This window comes from Siphateles boraxobius, unplaced genomic scaffold (assembly GCF_051911475.1).
Source record: "Siphateles boraxobius isolate OS27281-9 unplaced genomic scaffold, OSU_SipBor_1 86, whole genome shotgun sequence".
NCBI classification, from domain to species: Eukaryota; Metazoa; Chordata; class Actinopteri; order Cypriniformes; family Leuciscidae; genus Siphateles; species Siphateles boraxobius.
Window position 1 is genome coordinate 3,570,693 of NW_027509215.1, and position 27,486 is coordinate 3,598,178.

At 38.3% G+C, this 27,486-nt stretch overlaps 1 protein-coding gene across 1 annotated transcript; it reads left to right on the forward strand.

The window, feature by feature from the left end:
• On the forward strand, positions 1-26,371 carry fndc7rs1 (fibronectin type III domain containing 7, related sequence 1). The gene is made up of 40 exons (XM_077221844.1): positions 1-134; positions 497-760; positions 1,465-1,725; positions 1,842-2,111; positions 2,352-2,609; positions 3,932-4,201; positions 4,744-5,007; positions 5,140-5,400; positions 6,273-6,533; positions 6,608-6,871; positions 7,815-8,075; positions 8,277-8,540; positions 8,669-8,932; positions 9,941-10,198; positions 10,519-10,779; positions 11,464-11,727; positions 11,857-12,120; positions 12,409-12,669; positions 12,846-13,106; positions 14,193-14,459; positions 15,223-15,474; positions 15,748-16,008; positions 16,224-16,484; positions 16,571-16,834; positions 17,338-17,595; positions 17,769-18,029; positions 18,718-18,978; positions 19,077-19,337; positions 19,535-19,795; positions 20,108-20,365; positions 20,562-20,831; positions 21,647-21,910; positions 22,014-22,274; positions 22,478-22,741; positions 23,586-23,846; positions 23,935-24,195; positions 24,797-25,087; positions 25,204-25,434; positions 25,552-25,596; positions 25,990-26,371. The coding sequence occupies exons 3-39, from the start codon at positions 1,563-1,565 to the stop codon at positions 25,572-25,574; spliced, it is 9,360 nt and encodes a 3,119-aa protein (XP_077077959.1). The 5' UTR covers positions 1-134; positions 497-760; positions 1,465-1,562; the 3' UTR covers positions 25,575-25,596; positions 25,990-26,371.
• The last annotated feature ends 1,115 nt before the right edge of the window (positions 26,372-27,486 follow it).

Here is a 27,486-nt window from a genome sequence, read left to right on the forward strand (position 1 = left end):
AGAGTTCTCCCCTTATTTGCAAGTGTATGTAGCTTAACTTATTATTAGCACCTTACACATCAATCAGAGATGCATCTTCCAGGGACACTGTGCTTCTTTGTAACACTGTTTTCATTGACACAGGTATTTATTATGTAATCTGTTAATGATTTATCATTCATATCATTTGAAGATCTTGTGCTTAAGTTGACTATCATATGTTTCTTTGTTCTAAGGTAAAAGAAGCTTCTGCAGGCAAGTATTTAATATTAATTTATATGTTTTTTTTTTTAGTAATAGGTTACATTATTAAGTATATTACATAATACTGTCTAATTATGTATCATAAATTGTCTATTATAAGACAAAACATTTTTAATTTAATAATGAAACATAGCAAACATAATGAAGATAAACTTTAGAAATGCATTTGCCGAAATATTTAGTATTAATATAATATTATATTTTGAAAGTGGCTCATAAGATACAAATTATTGTAACTTTTTGTCTCCTCCAGGCTGTGACATAACATCAATATCATCACCCACTGCATCGTCTCTCCTTGTAAAATGGAATAATTTTCCTGGAGCGACAAACTATGTTCTGGATGTCAGGGTTGTCAATTCAAGCAACACAGCACCTGTTTCAATTCCACCACTCGCTTCGTCCACTTTGGAGAAACTGGTCCAAGGCTTAAGACCGGGACTTATTTATCAAGTGACTTTTAAAGTGTTTCTGTTGAGTTATGTGACATGCATCAGCTCCCAGATAGCACAGACAAGTAAGTTATCGATCCACACATATATGGCAAGCCGTTTTAGCTAAAAATGTTCCCAGTGTTACTCGTACTCACAATTACCCGTAATTGAATTTTTACCAGTACGAATTCAGTTAGAGAGCTCTACAAATCAATTCTTACTAACAATTATTATTAGAGTGCTCTCTAATTCAATGCTTACTAGTAACAATTATGATTAGAGAGCTCTCCAATTCAATTATTTCTAGTAACAATTACAATTACAGAGCTCTCTATTGTAATTGTTACTAGAAATAATTGAATTGGAGAGCTCTCTAATCATAACTGTTACTAGGAAGCATTGAATTAGAGAGCTCTCTTATAATAATTGTTAGTAAGAACTGAATCTAGAGAGCTCTACAATACAATTCTTACTAAACAATTCTCTAAAATTCTCTACTCTACTATACAATTCAATATACTCTACAATTCAATTACTTACAACTTACAATTAGAGAGCTCTACAATTCAATTCTTACTAGTAACAAGTACATTTACAGAGCTCTCTAATTGTAATTCTTACTAGTAAGAATTGAGTTGTAGAGCTCTCTAATTGAATTCTTACTAGTAAAAATGCAATTACGAGTAATGCTGGGAATATTTTAAGCTAAAACGGCTTGCCATACACATATCTTGACAAACTTGTTTTTATTTTGAACTCATGTCATTTCATTTTTCTTCACTTGCAGTTCCCGCCACCTCGCAAATATCATTTTCGAAAGCAATATCGAGCACCTCGATCAGGTTTGAGTGGTCCAGTGCGCAAGGAGCCGATAAATACTTTTTGATGGTGGAGGGAACTTTTCACAGTGAGACTCATAACCTCACATTCACTACGCTAAATGGACAGGTAGACAACCTCCGCAACAATACGGCATACAACTGTTACGTTTATTCCTCTAATGCCGCAGGAATCGGCGCCAAGAGTCTTGTTAGAACCATCAGAACATGTAAGTCTACTCTGTTCTTCCCAGTTTTTTGCTATTTCAATACTGCAGCTTTGGTAGCCTGTCAATGCAATCTTACTTGATTAAGCGACCATTCACATAATTTTCTTGTTTTACAGTGATCCAGCCTCCAGATGGCGTGAGTGTGAGGGAGTTAACTCCGAGTATGGCTCGCGTATCATGGTTCAGTGTCCCAGGCGTCCTGCTCTACCAGGTTTCAGTCACGGCCAGTAATAAGCCGGGACTTGCCCCTGTTCTTAGGAACGTCACCGGTACTGCTGTGAATATCTCAAGCCTTGAGCCATGTTTAACATACACAATAGGGGTTGCATCAATCAACATGTTCCTAGAACCAGGAGAGCCTACAAACATCAACTACACAACTCCCAGTGAGTCGCACCTACATAAGGATGAAGCAGAGTGAAAACTTTGAATGAAACCATAAAGATAAAGCAATAGATTTCTGCATTCGTGTGTTTTGAATGCTTCTAGTCTAGCCTTTCTACAAGAAAGAGGACATTTTCTAGACCAGAATCAAGCCTAAACATAAATCAGCCTAGAAATCAGTGCTGGTCTTTTCAGCATCTGGATTTGCCAAACTCTAACATGTCACTTCTTGTTCTCCTCAGCCATTTCAACAGTTTCCTCCATCTCCGTGGAGTACAGCTGCGTTACCGCTATGGCATCGGTTAGTTGGGTTGCAGTGTTTGGTGCCATGTCATACCGTGCGGTCATAATAGATGGCCAAGGCCGGTCGCTTAACTGCACATCCACGGGCACAGCCTGCCAGATCCCAATGCTGCAATGTGGAGAAATATACTCTGTACGGATTATAGCCATTGCTAACTGTGAAAGCTCCTCCGATGGCAGCTACATCTTTGAGACAGGTAAAGATGCCCTCTCTAAAAGGTCACGCTCACACCTGATTCAGTCCTCTGGGAGATGAGCAGGAAATCCTCTCACGGTGTAAGAAGTCTGAGGAGAAACACACCCAGGAATTACTGTCATGTAGATTAAATGAGCTCTAGAGTCTATTGAGGGCGAGATTTAATGGAAGGTTGTGTGGTATCAGGTGGCAGAATTGTTCTAGTTCCTTTATCAGTCTAAGCCCCTAAGTTAGTAAATCTACCTGCCTTCTCTAAGGTTGTCTTTCTCAGGTTGTATTTTTATCTGCTCTCAGGCCCTGTCTACACCTGGTATTAAAATGCATTTTGGTCGATCTGATCACAAGTAGTCGAGGGATACACATTCCCGTTTACACCTGGTATTTTAATCCGTCTCTTTTGTTCACTTTCAAACACTTCTGTCCTGATTTCTTCGAAGGGAGGGTCTATGGGCAGGTAAATTTGAGGTTTTCTTTCAGATCTTTCGATGTAATGGACAAAATAAACGTGCGCAATTTCCCTATGAAATACGACGTAAAAGTTCTTTTCTGCTCTTATAGCCGCAAGACCACGCCGAATGCTGTGAGTGCATGTTATAAATCAGGAATGGTGATTGGTATGTCTTTCATCTACAAACTAAACTTGGGTCTCCAGCCAACAAAGTTTAAATCCCAGCTAGCGCGCTTCCCATAATATTTACGCATTAGGTCAGTAGGCGGAGAGTAGGCAGTCTTTTGTGGCCGTTCAAACACATTGACATGAGTGTTTACACTACAAAAGCATTTTCGTTTTCGACTACCTTTGGAAGTGGTCGAAAGTGAAAAAGGTCAAAACGTTTTAGAACCCTTTTACACCTTTAATTAGCATCGTCCACTTGTGATCTGATCGACCAAAACACATCTTAATAGAAGGTGTAAACAGGGCCTCAGTCTCTCTCCAAAAGGTTCACTCAAAATGTTTATTCTGTCATAATTTACTCACCTTGATGTCATTCTAAACTTGTATGACTTTCTTCATTCTGCAAAACACAAAAGAAGACATTTTGAAATGTCTCAGTGTGTTTTGTCCATACAATTAAAGTCACTGGGGTCCAATGTTGTGACTTTCATTGTATTTACAAAAAATTGGAAATATTCTTTTAAATATCTTCTTCTGTGCTTCACAGAAGCAATCAGTAGAAAGTTGTACAGGTTTTGAACGATATGAGGATGTGTAATTGGTAATGATTCAAATTTTTGTGGTTGATTATCCCTTTAAACCAAAAAGGAATTGGATGTTTTATCAGCAAATTAATTTCTCTCCCCATCTCTCAAACAAACACACAGCACCCTGCCCACCCAAAACACCACTTCTGTACCGTGAGTGCTCCAGTAATGTCATCTTGTTCTCGTGGAGTCCCACCAACAGCACGGCTTATTACCACGCCCTGGCTATAGACTCAGACGGCCATGTAACTAATTGCATCACTGTTGACACCTCCTGTTACTTCGCTGACACTGTCTGTAGCAAAAGCTACAGCTTCTACGTCAAATCCATCTACTCTGGAGGACTAGACTGCAACAGCGGAAACACAGAAGCAGTGGTGATCAAAACAGGTGAGTTGTTGGCTAAAATTTGTAAATACTGAATTTTTTCATGATACGACATGACAACGTCAAGGCCTAACATGTAATATGAATATTGTAATGAAAGAGCTATCGGAACTTCACAATCATTAGAATGAGAGAAGCATAATTCTGCAGTTGTTTCTGTTTGTCTGTTTACTTGGGGGTTTTAAAGACTACTATTTAAAAGACTCTAATTAATATTCAGGTCTATTATCAATACTATCAGATGAGAGCAAAATTTGAACGTAATTGAGCTGATAATGAAACATTGACACTGTTATTGGACTGAATTGAATCAACATTGAATTTGAGCTGAATAATGACACTAATAACTTCTGTAGAGCTGCCTTGAGCTGATCTAGACTGGTTAATCATAAATGATGAATTTTTACAATACTTATTTTCCTGTTTATTACTGCGAAGCTGCTTTGACACAATCTACACTGTATAAAGTGGTATGTAAATAAATGTAACTTCAGTTGTTTTAAATATAATTTTTAATTTTGTCCTCTGTCGCCTTACACCTTCAGCCCCATGTTTGCCACAGAACGTCCACACAAATGCAAACTGTAATAGCATCAGCAGTGCCGTCACTTCTTGGGACGGGGTTGAAGGAACCCACACCTACACTGTGGAGGCCCGTGGTAATCGTAGAGATTTCTACAACTGTACGTCTCTAAACACGAGCTGCACACTAACAGATCTGGATTGTGGAGAGAGCCTGAGCGTGTGGATTGTTGCGACTGACGGTGACTGTACTACTGATCCTGTGCTGGGAGAGGTGGCAGACACAGGTGAGCATGTGTACATACATATTTTGGGTACTGTGAATTATTGCAATGTAATACAATGGTATATGAATTTCCCCTTACAAAAAAGTACCATGGCATGGTATCAGTTGTTAATACTCTTTATCTTCCACGTAGTTCCTTGCATACCTGAGAATGTGACCGCTGTGGAGACTTGTAGTTCAGACACTGCCTCTTTAACATGGCTCTCTAGCAACGGTGCCATTTTCTACATCGGACAGGCGAAACATGTGGATGGAACGGTTCACACCTGCACTGCCATGGCGACAGAGTGCTTATTCCAAAACCTGAAATGCGGCGAGACGTATGATGCGTTTGTCATGGCAACAAACCTGCAATGCAACAGCTCTGAGAGTCAACATGTCCTCCTACAGACAGGTAGGTGCAAAAATGACCAAAAATCGACAAAGAAAAGGTACCAGATAAGTAAAATGTAAAATAAACTATATATATATATATATATATATGTATACAAAATGAAGGGCCAATAAATACATTTCAATGAAAAAATTTAAAGGTGTCATATTTAAAATGTAAAATAAACTTAAATAAAATAAGACAATTAAAAAAAGACCCATATATTTCAAATGTAAAATAAATAAAAAATATGTAAAACAGAAAATAAAAAGGGATTAAAAAAGAGAACAGAATTTTTTATATTTAAAATAAAAAAATAATGTAAAACAAAAAGAGGGGACTAATAAAAGGGCCAATATATTTAAAATGTAAAAAAAAAAGGTAAAACAAATAAACAAAAAAAAATGAATAAAAGGGCTCAGATATTACAAATTAATTAATTTATTTATCTGGTTTATTTATAAATGAATGTAAATCCAAAATAAAAATAAAAGCTTCCATATATGTATGAATATACAAAAATTAAAAGGGGCCAAATATAAAAAGGGTAAAATAAACCTAAGTAAAATAAGAGAGTGAAAAAAGGGCCATATATTTAAAATGTAAATAATAATGCGAAATAAAAGATATATGTTTGATGAATAAAAGGGTCAAGATATTTCAAATGTAATTTTTTTATAACAATTACAAATAAAAATGGATTAAATAAATGCGGCCAGATATTTAAAATGTAAAAACAAATAATGCAAAATAATAATAAAAAAGTCATATAAAAGGAGATTATTAAAAGAGGCCAGGTTTTTTTAAATGTAAAAAAAACGGTATTTTTATGAAGGTAAAGCAAATGAATTTCTGGTGCACACAAAGTAAATCTCCTACATTCTCCTTTGTAGCCCCATGTGCTCCAGTCAGCGTGGAGGTCTCTACAGACTGTGCAGGGAATCGTGCGACAGTGAGCTGGCAGAGCCTTCAGGCTGGGGGTCTGTACACAGCAGTACTGCAGGGTGAACATGGAGTCACGGTTAACTGCAGCACCAGCTTTAACAACTGCACAACAGCAGACCTGCTCTGTGGAGTCAACTACAACGTCACTGTCTCAAGGATTGATGGTCACTGCAGGAGTCAGGCATCCACACCCATTCAGATACAGTCAGGTAACAGTCATCTGAGCATGCACACATTTTCAAACAGTAACAGATCTTTGAAGCTGACTATGTATCTCCTTTAGTTCCCTGTGACCCTCAAAATGTCACAACTGTGCTCCAGTGTGACACCAACGTGGCTAACGTGACATGGGCTGCCAGCGCAGGAGCAAATGGGTACACAGCAATGGCAACAGACGGGCAGCAGCAACGCTTAGCTTCTTGTCACACTACGGGGACTTCCTGTCAGCTGACCTCTCTGCCATGTGGGATGAGACTAAATGTGACTGTCCAAGCTGATGGAGCCTCCTGCAACAGCAGCTCTCAACCTAGAGCTGCAGTGGTAACAGGTGCATGCTCACTTTTGCTGATTCAAATTAGTCATAACAACATTGTGTAGAGAAAATTATAATATGATTGTGAAGTGGCCCTAAAATGTATTCAAATACATAAAATGTATGAATTTCAGTGCATTAGATTCAAGCAGGATTTTCTCAAAACTATCTTCACTTTTCACCTTTTTTAAACCAAATATTAATATATAATGTTCATCACATTAACAATGAACATAACCCACTAAACAATGTTTGATAACCACAAATAAATACTTGATAATTACTGTTATTTAATGACATTCATTCATTTTACCAATTAATTTTTGGGGCCACATGTATTTCAAACAAAAAACAAAACAAAAAACAAGCATACAAACAAACATACCATTCAAAAGTTTGGGGTGAGTTTGTTTGTAAAGAATGAATTTTTTATTCAGCAAGGATGCCTTAAATTGATCAAAAATAACAGTGAAAATATGTATAATGTTAGATTTTTATTTAATTTAATTTTAATTAAAAAAATTATGATGTTCAGAAAGAATCCTGCATTTTGTTTATGGTTTCTACAAAAAAATATTAAGCAGCGCAACTGTTTTCAGCATTGGAACCATGATACAACAATAATAAGAAATGTTTCTTGAGCATCAAATTGGCATATTTGAATGATTTCTGAAGGATCATGTGACACTGAAAACTGGAGTAATGATGCTGAAAATTCACAGGAATAAATTACAAAAAACAACATTTATTTTAAATTGAAATAATATTTCACAACGTTACAGTTTTTACGGTATTTTTGATCAAATAAATGCAGCCATGGTAAGCATGAGAGATATATTTCTAAAACATTTTTTAAAATCTTACCAACCCCAAACTTTTCAACAGTAAGTTTAAATTAATTTAAATGTTATATGTAGCCTAATTATTTTAATACAGCTTCCTCCTCTCCCTTATCTAGCACCCTGCACTCCCACCCATGTCACTGCTGCTCTAAACTGTACCTCCAACATTGCTTCCATCACCTGGAACAGTGCACTTGGTGCCACTTGGTACTCAGTAAAGGCGGAAGGCAGCCAAGGGTACAAAGCGTCCTGCAACAACACTGTCACACGCTGTGATATCCCAAACCTGCAATGTGGCCAGGAATATTCCATCACAGTCATGGGCGTGAAGGGTGACTGCATGGGCCTGGCTAGCCAGTCTATCACTCTTGTCTCAGGTACTTGAACTCAGCTCATCAGGGTTGGGAACCACAAACCGGCTTCAGTTTTTTCAAAATCTTTTGACCCAGCTGAGCCATTAAGAACCTCCCTGGCAATCTCCCAGAACACCCAGCAAACATATGGCAACATCCTAACAGTTTTTGCGTTACAAGCACCATTCTGCAGTTTGATGAGTTAACCTTTTTTATATGTTGCAGCACCATGTCCTAATACTGGCATTCAAGCCAGACTGGATTGCCGCACCAACTCCGCACTGATTTCTTGGACACCAGGCAACGGTACACTAAGTTCCAATGCAACACTGCAGTCTTTCCAGGACGCCCAAAAGCACAGCTGCTTCACCAACGGCTCCTCATGCAACATCAGCTCACTTCAGTGTGGTCAGCACTACAACATCAGTGTTACAGGATACGGCCAGAACTGTTCGACCTGTTCTAAACCCCTGCTCACTCTAGACACAGGTATAACATTAAACAATAATTCAAAGAGCAATTAGCCTAGACCCTAATTTACACCATTTCTTATGGCATCAAATAATCTATTGTGCTAAAATGTTGTGCATCACATAATTTGAATCTTTTGTTTCCAGCTCCATGTGTTCCCACTCAAGTCAATGTGTCATTATCCTGTGGGTCTGACACTGCGTCTGTTTCCTGGGCAGCATCTAGTGGCCTTGTTTCCTACTATATAGTAACAGCTGAAGGTGATAATGGAATTACACAAACATGCAACTCCAGCAGCACTTCCTGTAACATCAGCAGCCTGGCGTGTGGTGAGGCGTACAACGTTTCAGTCACAGCTATGAGCGTCGACTGCACTGGGCAACGTAGCGAAGTGCGTCGTGTCAATACTGGTAAGTATTTCATCTACAGTATAACCTTATAATCATTTAGCTATATACATCATCCATCTAACTAGTGTAGAATTTTGCACACAACAAGATTGTCTAGTGTTTAAATGCAGAACTTTTAAACTATAGTATATAGTTGTCTAAAGTACTTGAAGTTTGAAATGTTTCTTAAAGTCCCCCTGTAGTCAATCATTTTATCCCTCACCTTTGATCACCAAAATGACATATTTAAAAAGAAAATTTCATGAAAAAAATGTATTCATGCCTTAAAATAGCTTAAAATGTAACTCCACACCCTTGCCTTATTTAGTATATGCGGATCTATGAATATGTAAATCAACCCCGCCTCCACTCACTTGAACCAGCTCAACCAGTCGTTGACGATCACACCTTGATTTGATTGGTTACATGGTAGTTTGTGACATCAGAAACACCAGCGATTTTAAACCGCGTTTTTGAGACTGTCTTTGGTTCACTGCAGTTTTAAGGAGAAACAACTATGCAATGGTGTTTACTTATGAATTTCCTCATGATTTGACTTAAAGCATATTAAAAAAACACCACATAGACATTTAAACAATATGAAAAGATTGATTTTCACATTTCACAAGCTTGAAACCACAGGGGGAGTTTAAAAGAATTACCCATAAAAGTTACACTTTAAAAACCTGCAATGGATGTGTAGCATTCAAGTAAACAGTACAGCCTTGACAAAAATAATAAACTTCACATTTAATCCCTACAGCATACTTGCTTGCTACCTAGCAAACAAATATTTTACCAAAAAATAACTGAAAGGAAAGCATATACTAACATTAGGGGAACATTAGGGGAATGTGTTTTCTGACATCAAATGTACGTGGGTTAACGCAAATGTGTCTCTCATTCATTTTTATAAACACTGTTTTCTGGGGAAACACTGTTTTCTATTAAGAAAACTTGATGTTTGTTTCCAGAATATTCCTTTAAAAACATGCTTAAGTAATACTTTGTTTAACTTTTGTCTCCCAGCACCCTGTGCTCCTCAGTCTGTGGTCAGTCAGCTCTTAGACTGCCAAACAGGGGATGTTCAAGTTAGCTGGCAGTCGAGTAATGGGGCGCAGATCTTCTATGTTCAAGCAAAATCTACTGACAAGGTTCTGGGGTGTAACTCCACCTCCACATCCTGCGTAATCGCTGCAATTGGCTGTGGGCAGACATTCAATATCACTGTGGCTGCACAGGGCAACGGCTGTAGCTCCAACAGTGTGACCAGTCAGGTCACGGCAGGTGCAGTAGCATTTTGACAAAATTGATGGCTAACATTCTAAATAATGAGTCCTACCAATTCAATATCTATATATTTAAAGTCAACATGAAATCAAAACCAACTGTATTTAATTTCTAATACACGGTCCTGATCTTACTGTGCACAATTCTTTAGTGCATGTTAGAAAAAGTCTATTCTTTCATCACAATTAAAAAGCAGCCTAGTAAAACCCATTTCAAACACATAAAAGACATACAGCAACATCCTAGCACTACTCATATTATCTTAAAAATTAATTCATACTTCACCTTTAAATAATATTTTTTTCTTTTCTCTTCAGCCCCATGCCCTCCACTGAATATCCAGTCCACAATAAACTGTGGCAACAACACAGCGAGTGTGTCCTGGTCCCGTGGCAATGGAGCACTGTCCATTTTGACAACACTTGAATGCTCTAATGGACAGTCGTATATGTGCAGGACCAATGAAACAGGATGTGACATCACTAACATGATGTGTGGACAAAATTGCTCGGTTAAAGTAGTGGCAGAGGGACGTTCATGCAACAGCTCTGTGGGCACTGGATCACCTATCATAACAGGTAAGAGAAATAGCTGGTTAAATCAAACCTTGTTATATTGAATTTATGATATACACTACCGATCAAAAATTTGGGATCAGTAACATTAAAAAAAGCAATTAATCATTTTATTTAGCAAGGATGCATTATTTAAAAGTGACAGTAAATACATTTGTAATGTTACAAAAGATTTCTTTTAAAAATAAATGCTCTTATGAACTTTCAATTCATCAAATATCCTCATTTCAAATTTTTTTTTTTACTGTTTTTAATATTGATAATAATAAGAAATGTTTTTTGAGAACTAAAATAGAAATCAGTTATTTGTAATTATTTCACAATATTACATTTTTTACAGTATTTCTTATCCAATAAATGCTGCCTTGGTGAGCATAATAAACTTCTTTCAAAAACATAAAAAAAATTACTGTCCCTAAACTTTTGAATGGTAGTATAGATATTGAGTTGATATGCGGATTAGTGGGTAGTTAAAGGGATAATTCACTTTAAATATAACAGCCAACCATATACTCATTTTGTTTTATATAATTTACCCAGCTCCTTGTGTACCACCAAACCACATAAATGTGCCATAGAAGCACTTAGAACATAATAGCAATCATGTGGCAACAACCTGACAACCATCCACCATGTAAAAATAGTTTTGCAACAGCATTTTGATGTTATCAATTTTTCATGTTGCAGCACCATGTCCTAATACTGGCATTCAAGCCAGACTGGATTGCCGCACCAACTCCGCACTGATTTCTTGGACACCAGGCAACGGTACACTAAGTTCCAATGCAACACTGCAGTCTTTCCAGGACGCCCAAAAGCACAGCTGCTTCACCAACGGCTCCTCATGCAACATCAGCTCACTTCAGTGTGGTCAGCACTACAACATCAGTGTTACAGGATACGGCCAGAACTGTTCGACCTGTTCTAAACCCCTGCTCACTCTAGACACAGGTATAACATTAAACAATAATTCAAAGAGCAATTAGCGTAGACCCTAATTTACACCATTTCTAAATGGCATCTGATAATCTATTGCGCTAAAATGTTGTGCATCACATCATTTGAATCTTTTCTTTCCAGCTCCATGTGTTCCCACTCAAGTCAATGTGTCATTATCCTGTGGGTCTGACACTGCGTCTGTTTCCTGGGCAGCATCTAGTGGCCTTGTTTCCTACTATATAGTAACAGCTGAAGGTGATAATGGAATTACGCAAACATGCAACTCCAGCAGCACTTCCTGTAACATCAGAGGCCTGGCGTGTGGTGAGGCGTACAACGTGTCAGTCACAGCTATGAGCGTCGACTGCACTGGGCAACGTAGCGAAGTGCGTCGTGTCAATACTGGTAAGTATTTCATCCACAGTATAACCTTATAATCATTTAGCTATATTCATCATCCATCTAACTAGTGGAGAATTTTGCACACTACAAGTTTGTCTAGTGTTTACATGCAGATTTTGTAAACTATAGTGTACAGTATATCACAAGCTCCATTACCACATTGTTTCTTTGTAGAAACAACACAAAACACACCGTATTGAATTTATCTAGCATTCAAGTGGACAGGACTCTGAATATTCTTTTAAAATAATGTCAACCTTGTACTTATTTTGTTTTCTGTAATTTACCCAGCTCCTTGTGTGCCACAAAACGTGTCGGCCAATGTCACCTGTAGTAGCGACATAGCAAAAGTAACCTGGGGGAGCAGCCAAGGGGCGGAGCTTTACTCAGTGACAGCCAGCAGTGTTAATGGCCTGTCAGCTAACTGCACCTCAGCCTCCACCTCCTGTGACCTTTTAACTTTGACCTGCGGAGAGACTTATACGATCACAGTCAAGGCCAAAGGCAGCGACTGTAGCAGTGGGAACAGTGCATCAGTTCAGGTCCAAACAGGTAATAAAATATAACGTGTAACTTAGCAACACAATCAAAACCAAACCAGTTTATTTTCTATTTCACATCATGATTCTTTTGAAAGCTGAAGAATGCCATTGTTTAAATTAGAAAATGTAATCAAATTCAATTTGGTTCAAAATTCAAAATGGTTTTTCTTGCTTTTTGTATTCTAGTGCCTTGCACCCCAAGCAATGTCGTGGCCACCGTGGATTGTTTCACAGCTGCTTTAGTGGTATCATGGACATCCGGTGCAGGAGGACAACAGTACAAAGCCACCGTGCAGGACAGCCATGGAGTCTCCACCACCTGCCAGTCTACAGGCTCGCAGTGTAACGTGACAGGGCTCAGTTGTGGTCAGCTGTACTACGTTAATGTGACGGCATCAGATAATCTCTGCAGCAGCCCTCCAAGTGTTACAGTGAACACTAACTCAGGTACATCTAAACATATACAGCTATATACTCTGAACACTAACTCAGGTACATCTAAACATATACAAGCATGTTGTTCTATATACTCTGAACAATGTACAAACATGTTGTTCTATATACTCTGAACACTAACTCAGGTACATCTAAACATATACAAGCATATATTTTTTTCTATATGCTCTCTATACTCTCTGCTGAATTAATTACTATGTTCGGAGCTGCTTTCAGTAAACACTGTATACACGGCAAAAAATTGTGTAAAACACATTATGGAACATTTTCAAACAATTGTATGTTACTTTCTTGTCACATGACCTGATTCCTTTTCAGTGCACATTTAATTTAGTGAGTGGAATTTGGTTAAGATTTTGGAAAAGATTTGGTAAGATGCATTAAATCTCTTTTTGTGTGAAAAATATCTTTGCACTAAATTAATGAGTCAAGAGTTTGTCTGGATGAAGTCGAGCGCTTTGCATTGTAGGACACAGCACCCAGAATACTGTGTTCTGTACATGCTCATTTTACTATTCTATGCATATAGAAAATTGTCAATGACAAATTACTGTTCAAAGTTTTGGGGTCAGTAAGATTATATTTTGCTAAAAGAAATTAATGCTTTTATTCAGCAAGGATGCATTAAATTGATCAAAAGTGACAGTAAAAACAATCATAATGTTACAAATGATTTCACAATGTATCACAGTTTCCACAAAAAAATTAAGCAGCAAAACTGTTCAACATTAATAATAATTAAAAATGTTTCTCGATCAGCAAATCAGCATTTTAAGAATGATTCCTGAAGGATCTTGTGACACTGAAGAATGATGATGAAAATTCAGCTTTGCTATCACAGGAATAAATTACATTTTAAAATATATTAAAATTGAAAACAGTTATTTTAAATTGCAATAATATTTCATAATAATACTGTATTTTTAATCATAAGAGAACATAAAAAAACATAAAAAAATCATACTAACGCCAAAGTTCTGAACATTTCAATCTTTGTTCGCCTTGTTTGCATATGAAGAACACTGTGCTCCAATTAAATGTTAACATTCTCAGTGTCTCTCCTGCTTTTACCCATAGTTCCTTGCGCAGCCAGCTCCATCAGGGCAGTGTTGGATTGTCAGCTAGGAACAGCAACTGTGTCATGGCAGTACGGTGCAGGTGCTCAGGGATACATCGTCTCTGCCTTGGCTCCGCTAGGCAACAGTACTAGCTGTACATCCAACAGCTCCATCACGCACTGTGAGCTGAGCAGCCTGCAGTGTGGCAATGAGTATATGGTGAACGTACAGACTTTGGGATCCACATGCAATTCCAGTGCACAGATGACTGACTCCCTGATCACAGGTGAGGTTTACTGAATCTGATTTGCTTGCGTTTGCCAGTTTTGTAAGAGATTTGGTTTTCCTAACTTCCACTGAAGTAGCGGGTCCCCTTCCGCTCCAGTCAACTATTTTACTAATACATATATATATATATATATATACACACACACATTCAAACCAAAAATGATTCACAGACCAGAGATCATCTATTATTTTTACTAGTGGGTGCAGGACACTGGATAGCAAAATAAAGTAAAATGTGACATATTATACCCAAAGATTCTTGGTACCAAAAATTATTCAGACACTTAGGCCTGATCATGTTTTGCTTAAGTGTTTTTTCTTTAATTGCTAATGCGACCTTAGACACCACGGACTGAACAAAATTAAGCATTGCTTGGTAATTGGTTGACCTAGGTTGGTATTATCTAATTGTGTACTTAAATTTAACAGTTGACAGCTATTCAACCTAATTCATTTGTGAGACAGTCTAACAGAAGGATGGACAAAACCAGTGAAATATAAACTGATTTGACAAGTTCTTGTCATATTGTATTATCATTTTCTAAACTATAGTGAATAAACTGTGATAATGTAAGAACTTTTGAAAGTGTCTGAATAAATTTTGGTTTGACTGTGTATATTATATATATAATTTAAAAAAAAAATATAGAGTAAAGTGACTAATTGTACTACGAAATGTGTACATGAGGCTTATGATAGATTATTTTATGCCTTTTAAAATATTTAATGAATAAAACCAAGCTGTTATCATGCCATTACAGGTCCATGTGCTCCTCAGCATCTGACAGCACAGTACAGTCCTTCCACCGCTCGGCTCTCCTGGGATGTCACTAAAGTTGTCGCCAACTTCACAGCGATGGCTGTGACCCCCGAGGGCCTGACAGTGACCTGTGCGACCTCTAACACGAGCTGCACCATGCCAGACATGAGCTGTGGCCAGATCTACAACATCAGCGTGACGACTCGCAACAGTGCCTGCAATGTCACTGCCACCTATGATCCAATCAAGACGGGTCAGTCATGTGACCACTGATTTTTATAGCAATGTTCACTCAAAAATTCAAGTTCTGTCATTACTCATGATGTTACAAATAACAAACCTGAATGACTTTCTTCTGTGGAGCTGCTCTTTTCTGAGCTAAAAAAGGGACAACTATAAGTAATCCATACTATTTGTATAGTGCATTCTAAGTCTTTTATAGCCATATTATAGTATTGTGTGAGAAGCAGATTGAAATTTAAAGCGTTCATCTTGTATCAATCTTATTTACTTTGTGTCATTTCAGAACCCTGTCCTCCTCAGAATGTCAAAGCTAGCATAAACTGCGCCACCCTCAATGCAACGGTTTCCTGGGAGCCTAGCCAGTTTGCAGTGGGATACATTGCGTTCCTGGATGGGCAAAATGGTCATTCCACTTCCTGTCGGACAGATCGCACATATTGCAGTTTACCTGATCTCTCCTGTGGAATAGTGTACTATGTCAGAGTCCGTGCCATCGGAGAGGTGTTCAACAGCTCTGACAGCATAGGGGTCAACATGACATCAGGTCTGTAAGCTTGTAATCATACTTTATCAGTAGAAAAATGCATTCATTTAAGACATTTCACAAACCTTTTTGGCATTAAAATTGATTCAAGAACCCTAAGATTCAATAAAGAGCCCCAATTAACCTTTTTTCTGAGATTGTACATAACTGTTAAATAAAACATGTGCTAGCAAAAAGGATATAAGTACTGAAAAATATTCTTCTATATTTCTTAGCACCATGTCTGTCCGCCAGTGTGTCCGCCATCGTGGACTGTGCTACAGATTCAGCTCTAGTGTCCTGGAGCATCATGGCTGGGGCGGAGAATTATACGGTGACGGCTTTGGGATCAGGAGGCCAAAGGTTCTCCTGCTCATCCCAACAGAACTACTGTAACATCTCGTCCGTGCAGTGTGGACAACTCTATAACCTCACCTTCACCTCTACGAACCAGCAGTGCCAAATCACCTCCGCCACCAATGCCACGTTCCGGTCCAGTGAGTTTGCAATCCATTACACGGTAGAAGGAGGTTAAAGTTAATTAGGCTAATTATGGTCTGACCTTTCTGTGACCCCTCTGCAGGACCCTGTGTGCCATTGCGGGCGGCAGTCGATAAGGTGTGCGGCAACAACACGGCCGTGATGTCTTGGGAGGCGAGAGAAGGAGTGGATTTCTACACCGCCCGAGCCCTCAGTGCAGGAGGAGTACACCAGAAGCTTTGTAACTCCACCTCCTCCACTTGTTCCTTCTCTAATCTGGGCTGTGGAGAGACCTACGCTTTTACTGTCACCGCTTACAGCGGCCTCTGCCAAAGCAATGCCAGCGCACCTGTATACCTCACCACAGGTATAGCATTAGGCAGTGTAAAAAAACCTTCACAAAACCTTGGGCCTTTAATCAAAAAAAAGAAAGAAAAGTGGAAGCCACACACCCTTCTCACACTCTGTGCTTTATTACCCAGTGTTTTTATGATTGATAATACATTTGTTTATGTGTATATATATATATTTTTTTTTATTATTATTATTATTTTATTTATTTTTTTATTTTTATTTAAAAAACAAAATCGTATCCAATTCCAGAATTGGAATTGATTTTCGATTCCCAACCATTTTTTTTTATTATTATGTGTTTAAACATTTTTATTAATATTTTATTTAATTATGAGTATTAATAATGTGGTTTCAGATTTATATTTTATTGTTTTTATTACTATTATTAATAATAACAATGTTTATTTATTTATTTATTATTTTACTGTTAATACTTTTCTTTTATTATTTATTTAAATGATTATAGAATAACTCTATACAATGGTACAATATAACAATCCCCCTTCACTTCTCCAGACCCTTGCAGACCAGAGAATGTGACTGCTCACATGTCATGCAACAGTGAGATGGTGACGCTCGACTGGTCAAATGCCAAAGGGGCGTCATCCTACATTGTGACGGCAAAAGGGAGTCTGGGATATATCATAGCCTTTAACACCACTTCTACTAGCCTGTCTGTGTCACTGCTCTGTGGACAAAGTTACAATGTGACTGTCCAAGGGCAAGAAGCTTACTGCGACAGCCCACTGAGCGCCCCTGTAGTTTTCAGACTCGGTATGGCCCTGAAATTATACATAAAACTGCTGCGCACTCAACAAAATACACAATATTACACACAGATTGTATGTGATTTCTTGTTATATTACTGTTGCTCTGCTTATCAGTTTTATTTGAGGGAGTACTGTATGAAATGGGTTGACTTACCTTTGTAATGTGTTGTGATCCAGCGCCCTGCACGCCCCATAATCTCGTGACACATGTGGAATGTAACAGCCAGGTGGGTTCTGTCATCTGGGGCTCAAGCGATGGGGCAAACATGTACACTGCCACAGCAACAGGTAATGATGGACACACACACCTGTGCATCACTAATGGGACCAGCTGCACCTGGGAGGACCTGCATTGTGGTGAAGTCTATAACGTCACAGTTACTGCCAATGACAGCCACTGCACGAGTAAACGTAGCAACAGCACCTACATACACATGGGTAAGACACTGTAATGATAAATATACAAGGGGTTTGCATTTGTACGGATGGATGAGTAGTTTAAAACTAATAAAATATATGAAATATATGAATGTGTATTAGATAAATGCATTAGATAAAAATATTCATTTGACACTTTGACACAAATTTTAAATCCATATATATTGTCAAAAGTTTGGAATAATTCATTTGATTGAAAATACAGTAAAACAGTGAAATAATGACTGTGGACCAGTTGGTAAAATATAATCATAAAAATGATTAAGAAAAGTAAAATTAGTTCTGAAAAAGGAGCAAATTTTTTTGCAGATTATGGCCAGATTCTAGGGTTTGATATTTAGCAATGAAATTCATACAATGTCTCTAAATACTTTTGAGGCAATTGTATCCAAATTTAGGTTGCTGGGTTTATCTTATTTAAGAATGTATAGATGTTTTTAGTTGGAAACAAGACATGGATACTGATGAAAAATATGAATATAACATAATTTTCATCACAAGAGAGAAATAATAACTTCTGATTATATATTATTATTATTACATATTCTAAAGTTCAATACAAACCAAATATTGAAATAAAAGCTAAAGTAAATCTTTCATAATACCCAGACATGTTCTGGTCTTGTTTATGCAAGTAAGCACAAACCTCATGAAAGTTTCAATGCTGTTCTGTTTTCTGGTTCTTTAGCCCCATGTGTTCCTCAAGCTTTGACGCCCATCCTGGACTGTGGCACGGGGCTGGGCACTCTGAGCTGGACTTCCAGTGCTGGTGCTGAGACATATGCAGTGGAAGCAGTGAGTGGAAATGGGAACACGCTGGCATTCAGTACCAACATTACCAGTGGCTTCCTATCAGAGCTGCTCTGTGGTCAACAGTACCAGATCACTGTCAAAGCCATTAACAGGCAATGCAGAAGTGCACAGAGTTCACCTGCTAACCTGTCAACAGGTAATACAGAAACACTGATGGCTTGACTTCTATATAGTCTGTTGAGAATGTCCCATATCTCAGACCTCAAATGGTTTTCCTGTTCTGTTCTCTCCCAGCTCCATGTGTTCCTCAGAATGTGGTGTCTGAGCTGGACTGTTTGTCTAACTTTATAACTGTAAGATGGAACATCAGCCACGGGGCGGCGTCTTACCTGGTGGTTGCAGCGGGACCTGAAGGTCCAATAAATACCTGTAACACGACTACACAGCAATGCAAACTGCAAACGCTGCATTGTAGCTCCTCGTACAATGTCAGCGTCATTGCAGTAAACCAGCAATGCAACACATCAGGAGGTTCCATCTTAGAAATAAACACTGGTACATTCTCCAGTTTTTAATCTTCTGCTGCCTCCTTTATCTCCATAAAAAAAAAAAGATTAATTATTCAGCATGCAAACAAAATCTAAATTCAGTATTGAAATATTACGACACCAACATAACTGTTGGTTAACTTTTTGAATAAAAATTCTAACAATGTAAGTCAAGTTTTAATTGTCAAACTTTTTTCTTTGCAGTGCCATGTGTACCTGGTCATGTGCAGGGCAGAGTAAACTGTACGACTGGAGATGTGTCTGTATCCTGGGATCGAAGCGTGGGTGCCGTTTCCTACTCTGCAGTTGCTTGGAGTAGCGGTGGCTATGCTTCAGTGTGTAACAGCACTGGAACAGCGTGTGTCTTCTCAGACTTGCTCTGTGGGATGAACTATAGTTTGGCTGTCAGCGCGAGTGACAGGAGCTGCAGCACTGCACTGAGCCAACCAGTCGTGCTGAGTACAGGTACCTAAGCAAAAAATAACAATAAAAAAGTGAGTTACATGTTATAGTGTAATTATACATTTAGGTACTGAGTAATAATAATTGAACTTACTAAAGGGGTTATGTAAGGATTAGGTTTTTGTTTAGTTGCATGTAATTATGCATACTTTATAGTTTCTAATACAGTAACTATATGCAAGTGTGACAAGGACACTGTAAAATAAAGTGTTACCAAAAAAATTGAAAAATTCTCAGTTACTGTTGTTAGTACTAATTAAAGTATACAATTATTTAGTTAATTATGGTAATTGTTAATATTTCATTTCACTTCAGTGTCCTGTAAGCCACAGAATGCTAGCGTCCTGCTCAACTGCGACACCAACTCTGCTGTTGTAACCTGGGAGCTCACTGATAACCACACGCATCACATGGTCCAGGCTGCTGGTTCTGACGGACATCGAATCAACTGCACAAGCTCTGACCACAGTTGCACATTATCCGGAATCCACTGTGGCCAGAGATATAACCTAACCGTCACTACCATGGATGGAGTATGTGACACCGGCAACATATACCTCACTCTGCAGTCAGGTGAGTCCACTGCTTCTGTTGTGCACCTGATGACAGAGCTCAGATTTAATGCAGTTTCTGATGTGGGATATTCTAATCTGCTGTCATATGTTCAAAAGATAAAGAAACAAAAAGGCCATGCAGGTGTATGATTATCAACATTGCAATACTAATAATGAATGTCCTTTAAAATGGTCCCTGTTCTCTGTCTATTTAGCTCCATGTGCACCTAGCAATGTTCAGACATCTTTGCTTTGCGACATCCACAATGGTAGTGTTGTGTCTGTGGCGTGGGTACAAGCCAAAGGGGCGGAGGCATTCATGGCTGTGGCCGTGTCTGATGATGGCCATTCCTACTCTTGTAACACCACCACTGCCTCCTGTAATCTGCAAGAACTGCAGTGTGGTCAGAATTATAATGTTTCTGTTTACTCAATGGCCAGTGGTTGCGGGGGCGTGAAGAGTACTATGTCTCAAGTGCAAACAGGTGCGTGTGTGAGGATTTTACTTTATCAAGTAAAGACAACTGTATATCAACTTAACTTAATTAGCAACCAAATATATATAAAGGCCTAACACGTATGATTTCATACATTTTGTAGTATTTTCACAAGCGTGGTGTACTTTCTATCACCAGCAGCAGTTGTAATTTAGATTTACCATTTTTCAACCCCTCTCTAACATAAAGGTAAATCTCATAAAATGTTTAAAGAACATTTTTTGATTTTGAGGTGGAATATGATCTGGATAAGAAAATATATTTTGTTTAAGTGAAGTCTACTTTTAGCCTTAATTAGTTTTTTTTTTGTATTATTTCTTTATTATTTTTCTTTTACAATTATTTTCAGAGCAATTAAGCACATTTTCTCTCCTAATTATCATTGTTGTAATGCAAAAAACTAAATATTATTTAAATAAAAAAATATTATACATATATTGTCCTGATTTAATTTGAAAATGTTGTAATACAGTTAGAGTAACTACAAAAAAAATCAGTTGAAAGTACGATAATTGCGGGAATGAGAATTTTGACAGAAAACTGACTTCATTGTCATGAAAATAATGCCACAATGCAAAAACTTTTACAAGTTACTGTACCTTCAAGACTTCTACATTGTGTTATGAATTTGCATGTGAAATGAGTAGGTATGCTAACTTGCTGTAACATTGCTGTATAGCATGTGTAGTTAGGCAAGGAGTATACCATCATTGATTTATTGGTAAACCTTTTATCATTTCCTGCTGAAATATTTGGCACTGTCCCACCCGTTTAATAACAGATTGGTTCCTCTCTTTTCTCAGCTCCATGTCCACCTCACAACGTATCTGCAAATGTGCAGTGTGATTCAGGGTCTGTGCTGGTGAGCTGGAGCCCAGCAGTGGATGCCAGCCAGTTCAGAGTGGAAATGGAGTCCCAGAGCACTGGTGTGATTTCCTCCTGTAACAGCACAAACACACAGTGCTCCATCACACATCTGCCCTGTGGAGAGAGCTTCAACATCAGTGTGGTGGCACTGAGGGGCAGCTGTCAGAGTCAAGCAAGCAGTGGCTTCAACATCGCCTCAGGTTGGACACTAACACAGGAATGCTATTACAAATGGATGGATAGATACATTTCAATATCCATACTTTCCTTATGCACTTTATGTCTAACCTCTTCTCTCTACAGCACCATGTACACCCCAGGGGGTTAATGGTACCGTGGACTGTGTCACTAACTCCGCATGGGTATCATGGGAAGTGGATAAGGGTGCAGAATCTTACACGGTACTGGCTGTTGGGGACGACGGTCAAAATACCACTTGTTTCAGCGCAAACTCCAAGTGTAATGTGCCTGACCTGGGTTGTGGAAAAAACTACACCTTCCAAGTCACTGCTTCAAACGCTGCCTGCCTGAGCCCACCCAGCAACAGCTTTCAGCTGGAGACAGGCAAGTACACCTGAGAGGTTCAGCCCTCTCATTTGAGACCCTGGGTCTCTTATTCTTAATGTATGTTATCCATACGCCGTCGGTGTATGAATGAGTGAATTAATGGGAAAATGTGAGGCAATATGTAAAGTCCTTTGGTGGCCATGGGTCTGTTGAAAGCGCTATATAAATGCAGTCCATTTAACATTTATCTCTCTCTCCAGCACCTTGTGCCTTGTCATCCATCGTGGTGGTGGCTGAATGCCAAAGTTCTGTTATCATGGTACAGTGGCAGAGGGAACACAGAGGAAATTCCCTCTACATTGTCACAGCAGAGGATCAAGACCGTGCCTTCATTTCCTGCAATAGCTCCATCTCTTCCTGCAACCTTACCAATGTGCAGTGCGGAAAAGAGTACACCATCATTGTGGCTGCTTCGGCCAACCAATGCAGCAGCCTTCGCAGCCCACCCTACAAGATCAGAACTGGTACAACGATCAATATTGTTATACCTACCTAGTAAAACAATGAGTTTAAAAAGCAAGCCATTAGTAATCAATAGCTTTTCATTAGCAAAGTGCGTTATATGTCCAAATAGTTAAGGCCACCATCACTATTATTATTGCTCCAACTTGGGGGTTAGGGATATTAGCCTTAAAGCTGCAATGTCATTCCTAGGTGATATGACTAAGGTTTTACCTGGTGAGTGAAAAAAACAACAACTTAGAATTGCATTAAAGAAGAGATCTGAGACATATCTAGGGATCAGAATATCATAGACATCTGGGGATGGGCTCTTGACCTAACCAGTGAACAACCACCCAGAACAGAAGTCACATAATAAAGTGCAAACAACCACTTGATACACCATAACATCTGCATTGTGGGACATTTCTAATTGAATAATTGCAACTGCACTTTATAAACCAGGGGTTTCTAATCCTGCTCCAGGAGAACAACCTTCTCGTAGAGTTGACCTTCATTGCCTGGTTAAAGTTAAAGCTAAACTCTGCAAGAAGGTGGTCCTCCCAGAGAAGAATGGACACCCTTGATCTATCCATCTATCTATCTATCTATCTATCTATCTATCTATCTATCTATCTATCTATCTATCTATCTATCTATCTATCTATCTATCTATCTATCTATCTATCTATCTATCTATCTATCTATCACACACATATATATATATATATATATATATATATATATATATATATATATATATATATATATATATATATATATATACATACAGTATCTATCAATTTTACATGTGCTTTCATTGCACCATATTCAGGTTGTTCTCATTTTTCTGTTGATCGTCTGCAGCACCCTGTCAGCCCTCACAAGTACAGGCCTATACAGACTGTCAGTCTAAGACTGTGTCTGTGTCATGGGAGCCATCTTACGTGGCGCAGTCATACCTGCTTACTGCAGTCAGCAGAGATGGAGACATAAAGACATGCAATACATCGAACAATAACTGCACCCTAACTGACCTGCACTGCAGCAACACCTACAACGTGTCCGTTTTAGCCAGTAATGAGAACTGCACCAGTCTGCCAAGTACTAATGTCACATTCAAAACAGGTAAGAGTGACAAACTCTTTTCCTTTAAATTATGTATCCATGATTTTTACATTGTACTAACTTTCATTGCGATATCTTTATTCTGCAGTGCCATGTGAACCAACCAATGTAACTGCAAACATACAATGCGGGAACAGTAGTGCCTCCTTGTCATGGGTGGGGAGTACAGGGGCAGTGGCCTACGTGGGAATAGCCCAGTCAGAAAACGCCACAACGGTCTACTGCCAGAACACAGGGACTTCCTGTACTTTGATGGGCTTAGTGTGTGGCACCGTGTACAACTTTACAGTGCAGGCAACAGATGGCACCTGCAACAGTTCCTTGAGTAAACCTCAAATTGGTGGAGCAGGTACAACAATTATCTGCTTTCTTTGAACTGCTCTGCACGTATTTTAGATGTCCCCTAAGGGTGTTTCATACTAGTACTTTTAGAGTAGACTTTAATCTGTTTGACATCAACGTTCGATTATTTTGGTTGGAATGTTTTCTGTACTTGCGAGTCCACCAAAAGAACCACACCCAAATTTGCATGAAAAGGGAGGTCTGGAGTACAGTTAAAGTCCGCTATAGTATAGTTGTTAATTAGTATGAAAGCAATTTAGCCAAATTTGCAGATGTGAATGGCTTCTGATGACGGATTACAGGATATTCAAAGATCTACAAAAAGAGATGCAAAACTAAATTGAGTCACCTAGTCTTTATCTTAAATGGTTAGTAGCAGCAACTTACGTTGAAGATGTGTCTACAAATCGGATATAACATGAAAAGGATCTCTAGGTTCAGACCAAATGTGAAAGCGTAACAGCTGCAACTTACACAAAATTTGAGAATAAGAGTATAGTACAGGCAAATCCATTGTAGAGACAGATACTAACATTTTGGTTCTGTTTCTTTGCGATCCCCATTGGGAAAACAGGTTTTAAGTCTTGTTGTCCATCTCTTTCCCTCAGCTCCCTGTCCTCCAACTGGGTTGAGGGTTGTCCCTCGTACAGTAGTGAATGACACTCAGATCTTGAGGGCATCCTGGTCTACTGTGAGTTGCCCTAATTCTGAATACCTCTTTGGACTCAAGGGCAGCATTCAGGGCAACAGCCAGGCACTCTTTGACCTTGCCTCCTATTGGACAAGTCGCACGTTCTTTGAGATGCCCCTCCCTTGTGGCTCCTCCTACAGTGCAACCATCAGGGCGAGGAACTCTGCCGCCTCAAGCGCAGAGTCTGTTGCGGTCACTGGAACCACAGGTGCACAATGTTTAATCATCACAGCACTACCTTCCTACATTCTTAAATGGGAAATGAAGATGCTTAAAGTGCAAATACATACATAACTCATCTGTTCATTTGTTTCTTTCTCCCAGTACCTTGTGCCCCTCTAAATGTGACATTCTCTGCATCATCGGCAGTAGTGGCATGGCATGAGTCTTTATTTGCTACGAACTACACCGCGTATGGGGTCACTTCCTCTGGGAGGATGAAACTCTGTATGACCTCACAGCTCCTCTGCTCCATCACCAGTTTCAGTAGCGGTCACATTGTCGTAACTGCCCACAATGATGCTGGACAAAGTGAAGACTCAGTGCCTGTTTTAGGTAAGTGGTACAAGTAACAAATAATGAAACATCAGATCAGTAGAAACATGGGTTGTCAAAATGTATCTTGTTTTGGTGAAAGTCCTGTAACCTTTGACCATGTTCATCAATTGGCAGTGACAGCCTTTGACGGGAGGTGAGACCTGTCTTGAAGTCAGAAAGGTGAGTTGATGCTCAATAACAACAGAAAATCAAGAACATTTTATGGAAATTGTATCATTTCTCAAAATGGAGTAATAGGCGTAGTTATGGAAAATGGCATATTCAACTTAGGAAATACAGTCTGGTGTGCTACTTTGGTGTTGATCATTAAGTTGAATGAACAATGAAAAATCTCTTCCAGTGGACAAACACTGTACTTCCTTAAAAAAAAAAAAACTGTACGTCCATCCTTCACAAACTCCTTTCCCATGCAGTTGAGTGATTCCATTGACAACTGTTTACATTTAAAGATTCATCCACAACAGCTTTGCTTAACACTTTAAAAAACATTTAAGAAAAGTTTCAAACAAATCGATAAGCCTGCTAGTATTAACCACCTTCTCTCCACACTAGGCCTGCCCAACTCTGAGTGAATTCATGTCGTCGCACTCAAACTCTTGCCTTTGAGAATTCTCTAAACTCTTTGATACTTTTGCATGTTACATATATTCCAGATGAAGGTTAATTTTTTCCACAATATTTATGGGTGGAATAGATTGACTGGGTAAAAGATTAACATGGTTTCTTTTAAAATTCATTTCAAAATGTTTTTTTTTCTTCTCTGGTTGAAGGATTTACTTTTATTCAATGCCAAATATTTAAAAAAGCCTATATACACATTCCTGTTTTTGTATACGAGTCAAGTTATTAAAGACAAAGAGCATTTCTCCATGTATTCAGTCTTATAAATTATGACATGTAAAGCACATGTAAAATAAATTAACCATACACAAAACACCTGCTGTTCCAATAAAATGAATGTTATTATAATGAGCTGACAAGGACACAAGGGTGACATATTCTGAGCGGGGGGGGGGGGGGGGGCCCTCCTGTATTAACCTAATACATGGTGTTTCAATCCCAAATTTCTTTTATCAAAGTTCTCACTTCACATTTGAAACTGCATCAAATGCCCTTCTTGAAAAAATAAACATTTCAGTAAGCATTCCTATTTAAAATCTTTCATAAAAATAACAGCTAGGTGGCAGGTGCATCTTAAGGCTAGCTTGCATGTTAGCTTAACACACAATCAATACACGACAATTTATGAGATTAAAACCATGTTTTTGCTCCAAACTTGCTTTATAACGCAAGTAGAGTATTTTAAATAACCTTCTGTGATCTGATTTGGCTTTAGATAAAAAAAAATCAGACCAAAAATATATTATTTTATAGTATTCTACACAATGATAAAATCTTAGCATTACATTATAAATATGATATATTATTATGAAAATACCTGACATGGCTCAAAGGACACAGATAAATCATATATTGCAATCATGTTTATTGTCTCCAAAACATCTTTATCTGCATGCTACAGCGATCTCTGGAAGCTTTGTTCATGGGAGTTCCAGGAATGTCACATGACATGGCTATTCTTCATGTGTTCCATATATGGACAAAATGTGCATAGGGCTCCCTCAGGCTGCCAGTATGAAAAAAAAAAACAATACATCAGAGTATCCAGCGCTTATAATGATTACATCGGCCCATTGTGGATATAAATTCAATAAATATTATTCTCTCTATAGAAATCTAACGTAAACCTATGAGAATCTATCTATATTTTTCCAAATGTGCATTTTTACTAAAAGTTTTTGGAGTACAGGAGTATTTTTTTTTAATGGGAGCGGCTGACGCTTTAATTCATATTAAAGGTATCGACTCATTTTCTCATTAACTCCTGACACAAATTAATACATAACAGTCACTATAAGTTTCCCAGAATAAAACAGTGGTCAAATACTGAAACTTGAGTCATATATATTTTTCATGATGTATAGTTTGTCAAGATAATAACATTAAATCTGATAGTAACTTTGAACTATTTAAACCTATAACGATTAA

Bases quoted from the DNA above. Each gene is read 5' to 3' on its own strand.
- fndc7rs1 (XM_077221844.1), top strand. From the start codon at position 1,563: ATGGTGGAGGGAACTTTTCACAGTGAGACTCATAACCTCACATTCACT. The intron at 6,872-7,814 runs GTGCATGCTCAC...TCCCTTATCTAG, and splicing joins TAGAGCTGCAGTGGTAACAG to CACCCTGCACTCCCACCCAT. The intron at 13,107-14,192 runs GTACATCTAAAC...TTTTACCCATAG, and splicing joins TACAGTGAACACTAACTCAG to TTCCTTGCGCAGCCAGCTCC.